The sequence below is a fragment of the Podarcis tiliguerta genome, assembly GCF_965153285.1.
Source record: "Podarcis tiliguerta genome assembly, chromosome: Z".
NCBI classification, from domain to species: domain Eukaryota; kingdom Metazoa; phylum Chordata; class Lepidosauria; order Squamata; family Lacertidae; genus Podarcis; species Podarcis tiliguerta.
The window spans coordinates 30009473-30022263 of record NC_139553.1 but is presented as its reverse complement, the minus strand read 5'-3'; the positions used below and the strand labels follow the sequence as shown (position 1 = coordinate 30022263).

At 43.9% G+C, this 12791-nt stretch overlaps 1 protein-coding gene across 1 annotated transcript in view; it reads left to right on the top strand.

The window, feature by feature from the left end:
• The first annotated feature begins 1192 nt into the window (after positions 1 to 1192).
• CHM (CHM Rab escort protein) overlaps positions 1193 to 12791 on the top strand; it is a 69527-nt gene continuing 57928 nt past the window's right edge. Inside the window, exons 1-2 of the mRNA XM_083424225.1 lie at positions 1193 to 1342; positions 11802 to 11868. Coding sequence (XP_083280351.1) covers positions 1294 to 1342; positions 11802 to 11868 — 116 coding nt within the window. The 5' untranslated portion in view covers positions 1193 to 1293. The remainder of the gene's footprint in view (positions 1343 to 11801; positions 11869 to 12791) is intronic.

Here is a 12791-nt window from a genome sequence, read left to right as displayed (position 1 = left end):
TAGGTAGTCAAAAAATAGTAATCTAAACAAAAAGCTTATAAAAAAGAAGGTAATTACTTGACGTTTAGCTTCTATTGCACATTATATCCACTTAAGTCAATAGAAAAAGTATAAAGAGATGATGATGTGCCCTTTCCCATGCAATTTACACTTTGTATCAAAGTCTCCCTCCAGTGTATCAAAGTGCCCCAGAATGATACAAAACCCATTTTTTACTGAAGTCATTATACTGTATTCTCATTATCTTCTAACTTCATGGCTCTTTTGATTGCTATTATAATATTGATTAGTTATGTCATGTATCATGCCAATTTTTTTTATTATTTGACTCATGTTTGTTACATAAAATATGAGATTGAATTTTTCTGAATCAATCTGCCCCGCTTCCACCTAAATTCAGTTAAAAACTGAAATGCACACGAAACATACACTTGGCAACCCTTTGAAACAGCAGTGTTGGGTGATAAAACAGCCCATGATTTGAATAGGCATTAACTTTTTTCGTCTACGTATGCAAGTATGGAGAAGGCAAAGAAAGGAAGGAACTTTGCTTCTGGCAATATTATTTTTCCCTTATACCATTGCAGGTAAGGAGCGACAACAAAAGTTGTGTGGTTTGTGACAATCCAGAAATATGGTGGCTCTAAGATAAAACGTTTTTTAAAAAGCAAAGCAAAATTCCATCCAAGCAAATCGACACTGATCAGCATAGTTTTAGTTTACATTAACCGAAGAGAGGTTCAGTTTTCACGATTTTTTCACGGGCTGCGAACTGATGGTTATTTATATAGGTAAGTACTATATGCAAAAAAGTTCCCGCCAGACGTTGCTGGACTACAACTCCCATCATCCCTGCCCATTGACCATCCCGGCTGCGGCGGATGGGATTTGGAGGCCAGAGTATCTGGCGCCACATTAATTAATGACATTTGATGGGGGGGGGGTGATAGTTTTTTTTCTTTCGTTAACTTAGTATGGTATTGTTTTTATACTGTAAAGCTCCCTGTACACTTCAGATGAACATTTACATTTAATAAATAATAATTCCCGCCTCTCTCCCTCCCTTTACCTTGGAGAGAGGTTTTTTTAACCAGGTGAAACTGTGTTTCGTGAGGCCTAGGCGGACGACTACATCACCCACAATGCACCGCCACCCCCGCCAACAACCTCCGCTCCATAGCGTCCGGTGCCCGAAGCTAGCTCGCAGCTTCACTTCCGCCAGGAGTTGACACGCAAGCGGGGCGAAGGGGCGGGGCGTTGCCGTATGACAGCGGCCGCTTTCCCCCTCCCAAGATGGCGGATAACCTGCCCTCGGAGTTTGATGTGGTGGTCATAGGAACGGGTAAGGGCGGGGTGGGTAGGGTTGCGCGCGTGTATATGTAACGTGGGAATCAGACGTGGCTGGCGGGTGGCCGGTCTTTGGGAAGTGAGAAGCTGGAGTGAGTATGGAGGAGAGATGGGCTTTGGGGCAGCAGGAATGAGGCGCACAGGGGAGACCCCGGCCCGATTTTACCTGCCCTCCGTTGCCCCCTGCCTTTTCCCTACCTCACGCCCCTTTCCCAATGGTGCAGCCTATTCAGAAGTAAGGGCAACTAGTGGAGGCTCGCTCCAAGGTAAGTGGGTTTAGGATTGCAGCCCCATCTACCTAAAAACACAGTAACCTATTTTAAGAAATGCCTGTTCACAGGATTTTAGAGTTGGAAGGAACTCTGAGGGTCATCCAGTCCACCCCTCTGCAGCGCATGAATCTGAAATACTGTAAAGCCTCCATGACCAACCTCTGCTTGAAAACCTCCAAGGAGAGCCCACCACCTCTTGAGGGGGTCTGCTCCACTGCTCATGTAATCGGCTTTGGTAGATTCAGGGAAAGCCCCTTTCAGTTCATTAAATATAAAAGGTAAAGGTACCCCTGCCCGTACGGGCCAGTCTTGCCAGACTCTAGGGTTGTGCGCTCATCTCACTCTAGAGGCCGGGAGCCAGCGCTGTCCGCAGACACTTCCGGCTCACGTGGCCAGCGTGACAAGCCGCATCTGGCGAGCCAGCGCAGCACACGGAACGCCGTTTACCTTCCCGCTGGTAAGCGGTCCCTATTTATCTACTTGCACCCAGAGGTGCTTTGGAACTGCTAGGTTGGCAGGCGCTGGGACCGAACAACTGGAGCGCACCCCACCGTGGGGATTCAAACCGCCGACCATGCGATCGGCAAGTCCTAGGCACTGAGGTTTTACCCACAGCTCCACCCGCGTCCCTCATTAAATATAGGGCGTCTCAAATACTACAACTTTCCTGCCTGTTTGATATCATTATTGTTACATATCCAATTTATGCCCCACCCTTCATCCCAAAAGAACAATCAGATAGGAGTATCTGAGAATAAACCTTGGTTTGTTTTTGGCTTGTGGTCAGCGTTCAGGTGACATGGCAAGCCATAGTATTGGCTTGTTTGTGAAATTATTAAATTTGTTTAATGAATAAATTTCATTAAATACCACCCTTCATTCACAGATCTCAGGGCAGCTTACAACATAAAAATGCAGTCATAGAGCCGCACAGGAAGTCACTCTCACAATTAAACCATAGTGTGTGACAAACTGTGGCTTACTGTGTTGTTAAGGCCACGTCATAGAATCATGGCCTTGAAAGGGACCTTGGAGGTCTCTAGTCCAACCCCTGCTTGATGCAGGCATTTAACTACAGCATCTCTTACAGATGGCCAGCCAGCTCTGCTTAAACACCTCCAGCAAAAGACAGCCATTGCTTGAGGCAGACCTGCTAACAGTCAAACAGCTCTTACTTGGTATAATTCCTATGTTTAATACAGTATAATTATTAGTAGTAAAAATAATAATTTGCACACCACCTTATGAGTTGTGCAATGAAGCCCTTGTGTTCACTTTCACAAGGTAATTATTGTTTTTGAGGTTTGGTTGTATGTGTATGTTTCTAAATAGGGTTTTTAAAAACCTTTTCGTGATGCAATAAGGCAAAAAGAAACCAATGTAAATAAAAACCTAGACAGAGAAAAGAAAATGCAGAGTCTTCCCTCAAAAGCAACGCTTAACCTTTGTCTCACACAGAAGGTGATGTAGCCTCCCAGCTCTCACTCGGAGCTTTTTCTTCTTCTCCCAGTGTCTCACCCTGGGAGTTCTTTGCTTCCCTGCCTCTCACCCAGGGTACCTCCACCAACCATCTGGGGTTTTGTGGTTGTCTTTACAAATAGGAAACTGAAGCTGAAAACAAGCTGCTTGCTTCCATTTACCCACACATTCTACAGACAAGCAAGGTTTCGAGCTAGTGTTGTCAACCTCCCTTTTTGCAGGGCCTCCAAGTCTTGTTATGAACAAAAGCAGGTGAAGCTTTTTCCTAGCCTGCAGATGAAGTGATGGAAAAGTCTTCACCAGCTGAAATTCTGATTGTTGTGACATTGCATAGGAGGCATGTCAGAAGTGAAATTGGCAATCCCAGTAGTACATGAGACTCTTAATCTCAGGTTTGTAGATCTGAGCCCCATATTGGGCAAAAAGATTTCTGCATTGCAGGGGCTTGGACTAGATTGCCCTCTTGATGCCTTCTAACTCAACAATTTTATGCTTCTATGAATCCCAGTTAACTCTTGCTGACCATGGCCAGAGGTTGTGTATGAAGGATGTAGCTTCACCTTGTGTTCACTTCTCCCCTGGCCTCCTCCCCCATATGTTTTTTTCTCCTGTATCACAGCTGCTTGTGCATCAGACCCTAACAATCTCCTTCCTCTCACCCTGGCTTCTCTGTTGGATCTTGAGAGAATGCATTGTCCCTTATGTACCCAGTAAGCCATTGCAGCCTTCAGGAGAGCTTCTCCTTCAAGTTTCAAAGATATTGGAAGCCCACTCCACAGTAACATGGAGCAGGGCTTTCGCTGTAGTTGCCCTGTTCTGTGGCATGGCATTCCTGTTGAGATATGACAGGTGTCTCCCATCTGCACTTTCTGGAAAAAATTGAAGACATTTTTGCTCTGACAAGCTTTCTCAGCTGGATGAATAGGTATCTGCTATAGGTGTCCACTTTGTATTGTTTCTTTTTTTCATCTTCTGTTATTTTTGGTGCTGTTTTTATTATATTTTTGTGTCTCACAAATTTTTTGTGCCTCATAATGTGGAAGGTGATTAATGAGTAGCAACAACAATATTCAGTCCATGAAAGCTAATGCCATAATGAATTGAATTTTGTGTGTGTGTGTGTGTGTGTGTGTTTGGATGGAGACGTTCTGTTAATACTTGTGCTCTGTGTATATCAAATAACTGCTGTATGCTGAATGTATTTAAAATAATGTTCCACAGCAGACTTTCCCTCGCCTTCCAAATAGTCTTGTGTGGTTTGTAGGTAGGTTAGTCCTAATGCTTCCCATTTTATGAATTTGGGCCTGAAGTTGGGAGATAAATGACACAGAAGAGACTTTGCATGCCGTCTAGTCCAGTTCCCTGCTCAGTACAGGAAATCCAGAAGTTAGACAGCTGTTAGTTGGGGATGCTCTAGCTTTCCCCGAATATTTCTATGGGGGAGGGCCCACCATTCGCCTAGGTCAGCAGTGGAGAACTTTAGCCTAGGGAAGTGAATGCAGCCTTCCAAACGTTCCTCTGTGACCAGTGGTCAAGGATGATGGGAGTTGTAGTCCAGCAACATCTGGAGGGCCACAAGTTCCTCATCTCTGGGACAAAACATTGGCATTAGACCAGCGTTTTCTCAGGTGCTTCAGTCGCACTGGTTGTATCCAGTTAAGTTCTACTTGGAGTGAACCCATTGAAATTAATGGACCAAAGTTAGTCCTGTTCATTAATTTCAGTGTGTCTGCTCTGAGTATGATGAACATTAAATATAACCCCAAGTCATTTAGGACTTTGTTTACTAATAGCAGCATCACAGTTGAGCTTTGCCTCCTACCCAGTCCTCGGCTCCTGGCAGAAAGTAAACAGTGCCAATGAGAAGCCTCCGTCTGGCACCTCCAAGCCTTTCTCTCTAACCCTCAGAACTCTCCTCAGGGAATGCCTCCTTTACATATGGAGAGATGTACATGTAGAAGCCTCTGACTTTTGTGTAGTTGGAATGTAGCCTATAGTATAAAGATAAGAATCAGATATGTTGCCCCACCCACCACTGACAGGAAATGTGGCCCTCCTCTTTACCTTGGTGGTACATTGGTACCACCAAAGTTCTTGTTACTCCAGTTTAAATAAGGATGCTTGTATTAGTACAGACTTGTGACTAAGCTGCCAGAAGTAACTAGCCTGCGAAATACAGTGGTACCTTGGTTTAAGAACAGCTTAGTTTATGAACAACTTGGATTTAGAACACTTCAAACCCGGAAGTAGGTGTTTTGGTTTGTGAATTTTGCCTTGGAATAAGAACATGTTCCACTTCTTGTTGTGTGTGTTCCATTTGTAAATTGAGTCCCCCGCTGCTATGGGAAAGCACGCCTTGGTTTAAGAACTCTTTGGTTTAAGAACGGATTTCCGGAACGGATTAAGTTTGTGAACCAAGGTACCACTGTATGTATACACTAGTTTGCTGGGGACTGGCAGACGATGGATGGAGAATTCTGCCTCCTGGCTGCCCTCTGTGTTTCTTGTTTGTTGCAGAGGAGGAGGTAGTGTTCTGCCCCTTCCCTCCCAGCCCTTTCACTCTTATATATGGAATTTCATACAGTTGCCTTCACTCAGTTCCTTGTCGCCTATGGCTTAAATACAAGGTAATATTGTGATCAGTGGGCTGATTAGCTCCAGCTGCATGCTTTTGAAAGTGTTTGTGTTTTTCACTATTGAATGCTACTGTCAGATATTGTAGCTCAGGAAGAGGGAACTTTTCTCTCAGTCTGAGAGCCACATTCCCTTTCAGGAGCTGTGTGCTGGGGGTAGGCAGACCCAGAGGCAAAAATAAGCAAAACAATGAATGCAAATTTCCCTATGTACAGAAGCTTAGTTTCTACAAATTCACATATCCCCCCTCTGATCTAAGGATGCATTGTAGCCAGGCAGAAAAATTCAAGGAAAGTGCAAGCCAGGGGTCATGAAGGTTGTGGCTCAGTGTATGTGTGTGGCCTGGGGCAGCACTGGGACCTTAAGACTTGAGGTTCCCCATTCTTGTTCTAGCTCACAACACTAGTTGACTTTGGGACATAAATATATAATTCCTAAGTGCAGCCTTTTAAGTAGAGTTTGATGGGACTCATTGGGGAGCTAAGTTTGGATTCTGAGAATGAAAAACTTTTAAACTCTAGGGCTGTAGGTTGAAAATGCAAGACTTGTCTTCATTCTGTATTTTCCCTGTTTGGTTTTAGCATTGTTTGTTTCTTGTGGTATTAATAAATCACACAACCCCCTCATGAAACTTTGGATAGTATTCACCATACCATATGGTGAATCATGAGGTAATATGCGGAAAGGGTGAGAGAATGGCAGCATGTGTGATGGCATTCGTTGTTGTGTTACTGCTGAAATTTAAGTAGTGTAAGAGGAACACGTGTCCTGGTTCTCACTGAATGAAGAACTTGAACTCAGATTGTGGATATGAATACTGCATATAAATTCCTAATTGCTGAAATTGGTACATAGTAAAAAAAGAAGAAGAAGCAAGAGTTAGAAGACACAGTAGGTTCCATGCAAAGCCAGTTAAGCTAAGATGTTGATCCAGTAAGTGACATGCCCCCTGCAATTCCATTATATAGGAATGGGGCAGGCACAACTTGGTGCTGCAAATCAGGCTGTTCCTTGGACTGGGCAATCAAACAAACACTCATTGGAGAAGGCTGAGCCTGCATTGTCTGGTCATGCCTACTCTGGCTTCTCCATGACCTAGACGACAGAAGAGGCATTAGCAACACTTCTGGAGAAGATGGGGCAGCAGGCTCCTCTTGGGAAAGTAAGCTGGGGGCAGGCCCTGGTAGTTCTGGAGGTAAAGCCAGATTCGGGGATGAAGCTGGCCTTGAAGCTGCTGACAAGATGAGCACGAAGCACCAAGGTAGAAGATAGGGAGACAGAACGGGGTGTGGAGAAGGCATCCCACTGCATCCCTCCCCAGAGCCCTCCTCCCTTGATGACTTCTTAATTTTCTGGGACTATGATATGACCAGCTCTGTTCCTCTGGGTCCATCCCCAGTTATCCATGGTTACGCCTACCCTTCACCCTGATCTGACCGTCTTCTCCAGCACAGGAACCACAGCTTGAAATGAGGACAAGAGTCCTAGCATTATAACCAGTAAAACTAAACCGCAAATCTGTTAAGTTATCAGATAAAACACATTACCTTCTGGAAAGAGTTTGGGTTCTCTTTCTTTGTGCCCGAGTCAATCTATTCCCCCCTCTTTTTCTCTCTCTGAAAAAGAAGTTATTCTTTAAAAAAAAAAAAAAAAAAAGGAGTCACTGTAAATTTCCTGGTTCCATGCATTTCCCCCCTCTTTTCTTTTTCTAGTCTTCTCTAGTTATAAATAACACATGAAATGACTTTCAAGGTAGAAAGCAGGGATCCATTTTGAAATATTCTATAAAATAAAGAGTGATTTATGGCTCCATATGATTTTGGCTGAAAGCATTTGGGCTTTGCCCAGTCATCAAAGTCCTGTCAGGGGAATCTATTATTTATTGTTCGATATGCCGGGAGTGGTGGTAGTACTTTATTTTATGTTTATCTTATGTAAGTATAGTGTTAAGAAAAATCAATTCCAGATACTAATACAGTTTTAAAAATCTATTGTGGCAAACTAACCAAAAGATGAGGTACAAAGTGAAACATTGGGGGCGCCAGTTTTAGCTCCCTGCAAAACACACACACTCTCTCACACACACTTTCTGTCACACATACACAACCTTAAATGTTTTGATTACTACTGAATATTTGGGTGCATGATCTTCCTCAGTTTCATCATAATGCATTTCCTGCTGTAATGTTTTCATAGTTTAAATTTTTGTAAGCAAGTGGGTTTCATTTTACGCAAGCAAATATTTAAGCATCTGGCGCAGGAGGGAGGGTGGGGAACTTTCAAAACTAGATGGTGTGAACTTGTTTTTCATATTGTCATACAGCTATTTTATTCAATGCCATACAGATTTGTGAGCTTCTGAAGCAGGTTATTGGCTTAAGTTCTAGCTCTGCTTGCTTGTGATGCAAGGTTAGCTAAAACTCTGTGGAGATGGTTGGCAGTGGTAAGGAAATCTGTGGCTCTTCATTTGTTGCTGGAATACAACTCCCATCAGCCCCAGCCACTGGCCATCCTGACTGGGGCTGATGGGAGTCCAGCAACATCTGGAGAGCCACAACTTCCCCATCCCTGAGCTAGAATTGAGACACATTAATCCTGGAGGCCTGAAAAAGATTTGCCACTTTGTTGTAGGGCTCACCAGGAAGATTTTATAAAAAAGCGTTGAGGAAGCTATGGCCCTTCAGATGTTGCTAGGTTCCAGCTCCCTTCAACCCCCACCAGCAGCACCAATGATATGGGGGGATATGAGTTGCATTCCAACAACATCTGGAGGGCCACAGTTTTGCCAACCCTGTGTTACAGAATAATAGAAATGTCTCTGTGGCGCAGTGGTTCAGTGTGCCTGGCTGTTAAGGTTGGTGGTTTGAGCCCACCCAGGGATGGCTGTGGGCAGGAATTTATAAGGAAAAAGGTGCAATCCCAGGTGCTCTGTTTAATTTTGAGCCCCACGTTGGGCAAAAGATTCCTGCACTGTAGGGGGTTGGACTAGATGAACTAGGATTTTACTGAACTAAATCATATTAGAGCAGCAAAGGAGTCAGTTCTCTAAAATTAGCAGGAATATCTCACTTGAAGAGCCACAGTCAGTGTTTTCTTTTTGGGGGGAAGGGGGGTCCATTGTGTAAACCATTTTTCTGTTTGGCATACTACCCGTTTGCAGGATCCCTTTCTCAATCTACCTTTTGTACTGTGGGAGATGCTGCAGCTTAATGCCTTTTGGGCTGTGAAAACAACATCTGATGCCCTGAGGCAGCCCTGGTGTGCACTGAACCTGGCACAGGGGCACCCCATTACAGCTCTGTGGGTCAGGAAAAGTGTTTAGTGCAGTGGCCCCCACATTGCTAGGGTGACAAGACAAGGAGTACTCAGGTGGAAAGGGGCTGAGGTCTTAGGAACTGCAGTTTGTTAAGAGTGTTGGAAATTGTAGCTTTATGAGGGCCCCCTAACAACTCTCAGCACACTTAACAAACTACAGTTTTCTGGGGAAGTCATGGTGTAACAGAGCTTTAACTGGTTGTTAGTTAGTGCTCACATTAGTGTGTAAAGCCCGAAATGACTCACGTCCCAAATACTTGAAAGAGCATCTTCTTCCCTACAGATCCTCTTGGGCACTAAGATCTGCAGAGGGTAGTTTCTCTGCCCTCAGAGGCTCAGGGGTGGTGACCTGGGAAAGGGCCTTCTATGTGGCAGCCCCTAAGCTGTGGAGCTTCTTCCCCTCACAGGTGCATATGTCTCTTTCATTATACAGCTTTCAGTGAATGCTGAAGACACACCTGTTCACCCTGGCTTTTGACACTTGAGATGTGTATTTTTTGGACCCACCTTATTTTTGTTCATACAGTGTTATATTATGCTTTAATATTAATGCTGTGTTTTAATTGTTGTAACCTGCCCTGGGATCTTCTGGTGAAGGGTGGGTAATAAATTGTAGTAGTAGTAATGATGATGATGTATGGTGTCAGTGTGACCCCTGACCACAACAGGTGCTTTTTGGTTGTTGTTTTTTGGTCAGGTTGGAGTTGCAGTACCTTGGATAGCTCCAAGCAGACCTTCTATGCTCCTCTGAGGCTCCACCCCCTTCCTGATGAGCAGTCCTCCAGCCTAGCACTCCTTTGCCTCTCAGTCAGCTCCTGCATTGTATTGTCTGTGCTGGCAAGCAGGCACTGGGGTGCATGGGGCCTCTGGTGTAAAGGGAGCTGGTTCTTCCGGGAATCCCAGTTTAGGTGTCTCTGGCTCAAGATGCTCCTGGCTGGCAGGCTCACTGTGAGTGTCTGGACTCAGCACCCTTGGGGCTTCCACCACTGGTGACATGCCCCAGCACGTTGAGAACCTGGCATGCTAAGTAAAGTCATAGCATCTTCTTGCCCACCCACTATGTGGAAAAACACCCTTTGCCCCTTTTCCACATTCACTGTTTTCTTAATCCTTTCCTGTTCATCTAGAGGCCGTGTCCATGGTGAGCAGCTTGCTGCATCAGCACATGGCATTTAATAAACTTTGTTTTCAGTACCATGATCATATGTTTGAGTCATACAGTGTTGGCTGCCATTTTGGTTAGGACAGCCTGGTAGAGTGATGTATAAGACCAATCTGAGGCCTGAGTTATCAGTTGTTTAAACAATATACCAGTGATATTATGACTAGCTCTTTTCCTCTTGATCAAACTTTGAATCTGCAACTTCCAAGCTCATCGCTAAATATTTATAATGCTTCTTGGTAATGTTTTAAGTCAAAGCTCTTTAGACGAACTCAAATTTAGTTGGAAGGTTGCCCCATCCCAAATTGGAAAAGGGTAATTTTGCCTCCTTTTCCTTTACAGTTGCATCCAGCATTCATTTCCTAGATTATAAACTGCTAACAATTTATTAATATTACTTTCAAATCTGACAGCAAAAAGCCTTTTGTATTAAACCCGTAAAATAGCTCATAGGGATTTCTGGATGAAAGGTAGCAAATGCAAGGTGGTTGTTACTTGATTACAGATGGTGATTTTGAAATCTTGGTATGCATTGCTTTAAGATTTAAAGGTATTTGAAAAGCTCGTGTAGCCAAACAAGCATAAACTACAGGCGTTGTCTGTTGCAATGCACCATTCCCAGAAACCGGCAATGTGTCAACGAAAGTAGCTGGAAGCTTCGCCCAAATAGTGTTTCTTCAATGGAAATCAATATGCTAATTGGCTCATAGAACTGGGGACACTTGTGTAAGTTTGAAACACTGCTAAAGGAAAAAGGATCCTAGCCTGTGGTGTGAAACTCCCAATGCCTTCAGAATTGTCTACTAGGCAAAATAAACTTTCATCTATTCCTAGCATAGCAATCCTTTTTCTCCTCCCCACCCTGGGGTAAAACCCAAGTGTTAAAATGGTGTTCCATCACAACAAAACAGCCATTGATGTTGGGAACTTGCATTGAACCTTCATAACTCCCCCCCTCCCTTTTGCCAGCTGAGATTAAATCTTCCACTATCTGTCAAAAAGGTAGGCCTTAAAAATGACTAAAAAGTTGCTGAAAGTCTGAATTTCTACCTTAAGGGCACCTGAAGATATGAAATAGATTAGAATGCTTCCTGGTTTCATACCGATTTCTGATCTTGTTATGGAGTCATTTTGCTGAACTTGCGTAAAGCTCATCTACAAGGCTTCGGCTTGGTCTTCTTTATGGTCTTACGTGATAGACAGCTTTGGTGTCGCTTTCCATTACAGTGCAGAAGCAAAAGCAACCCTGTTATGTGCACATAGAACAAGGGTGAGGAACCTTGAGCCATGGGGCCAAATGCAGCCCTCTGGACTGCTTTATATAGCCCTTGGGACTCAACTTCCCCATGCAGCACCCTTCCCCACTCCTGCTCTGTGCTCTTCTTGAGTGCTTTTGCCTGGCTGGAATGTGTGCCTAAAGGCGGGGGAAAAGAGGTAAACAGGGATGGAAAAGAGAACTTTAAAATATTAGGACCCCCCCCCCATTAAAAGCTTCATGATTCCTTCCTCTGAATGTAGGGAGGATGTGCCATAACGGGCAGCTCTCAGCTGGTCTGGTATAACAGTGGTCCCCATGTCTCCCTCCCTTACAGGTTTGCCTGAATCTATCATAGCAGCCGCATGTTCAAGAAGTGGCCAGCGGGTTCTCCACGTGGATTCGTAAGTCTTCTAACTAATTGCCATCTTTTGTTACATGTTGTAGGACTTAATGCTTGTCTTCTTGCGCATATCAGATTGTGGTTTCACCTTGTATTAACTGTTGTATGATACCTTTAGGGACATTTATTTTGGTTGTGGTCACTAAACAACATGATATTATCTGAGACACATTCCCCTGGAATGAGTTTAAGTATCCCCCTTTTCTGCAGTTTACACCGGAGCTTTTGGGTGAGATTCCCTCACCCCTTTCAGTATCTCCTTGGTTGTATGGGACCTTGTGATGAATGATGGATAAGAAATACTTTAAATAAATAAGTAGGAAAACATGGACTCTCATATGTCAGTTGTTCACCTCTTCCAGGAGTGAGAACATTTGCGGGAGAGTGTGTGAGAGCCTGAAAATCTCTCCTTAGCCATGGTATTAGCCTGTGAGGGAATAACAACTGAATATCACCCTTCTCTGAATTGGGACTGGCAGAGGATTGGTAGGGAGGCTCAGACTTAGGCAGCACCTAACCCTATTTTACATGTTCTTGAATACACTTAAAATAGCCTTCTGATTTCAAAACTGTGCATGTATTTTCAGTGAATAAATCTATTTATATACCGTTACTCCTAAAGAATATCAGAGTGGTTTACAACAATTGTACATATAAAGCCATACAGTAAAAACACTATGAAAGGTTACTGTCAAAAACCGGCTAACTATTGTGGAAATACGATGGCTTAATTGCCTGCATAAGCTTGATGGAATAGAGAGGTTTTCAGTAGGTGTTTAAAAGGTGGCACAGAAGGTGCCTGTTGAATCCCTGTTGGAAGAATATTTCACAGTACTGGGCCAGTGGCACTACAGGTTCATTTTATTATTGTCAATCGAGCCTCAACAACTCAGTGAACAACCAGTGATGCTCCTGCAGTGATTG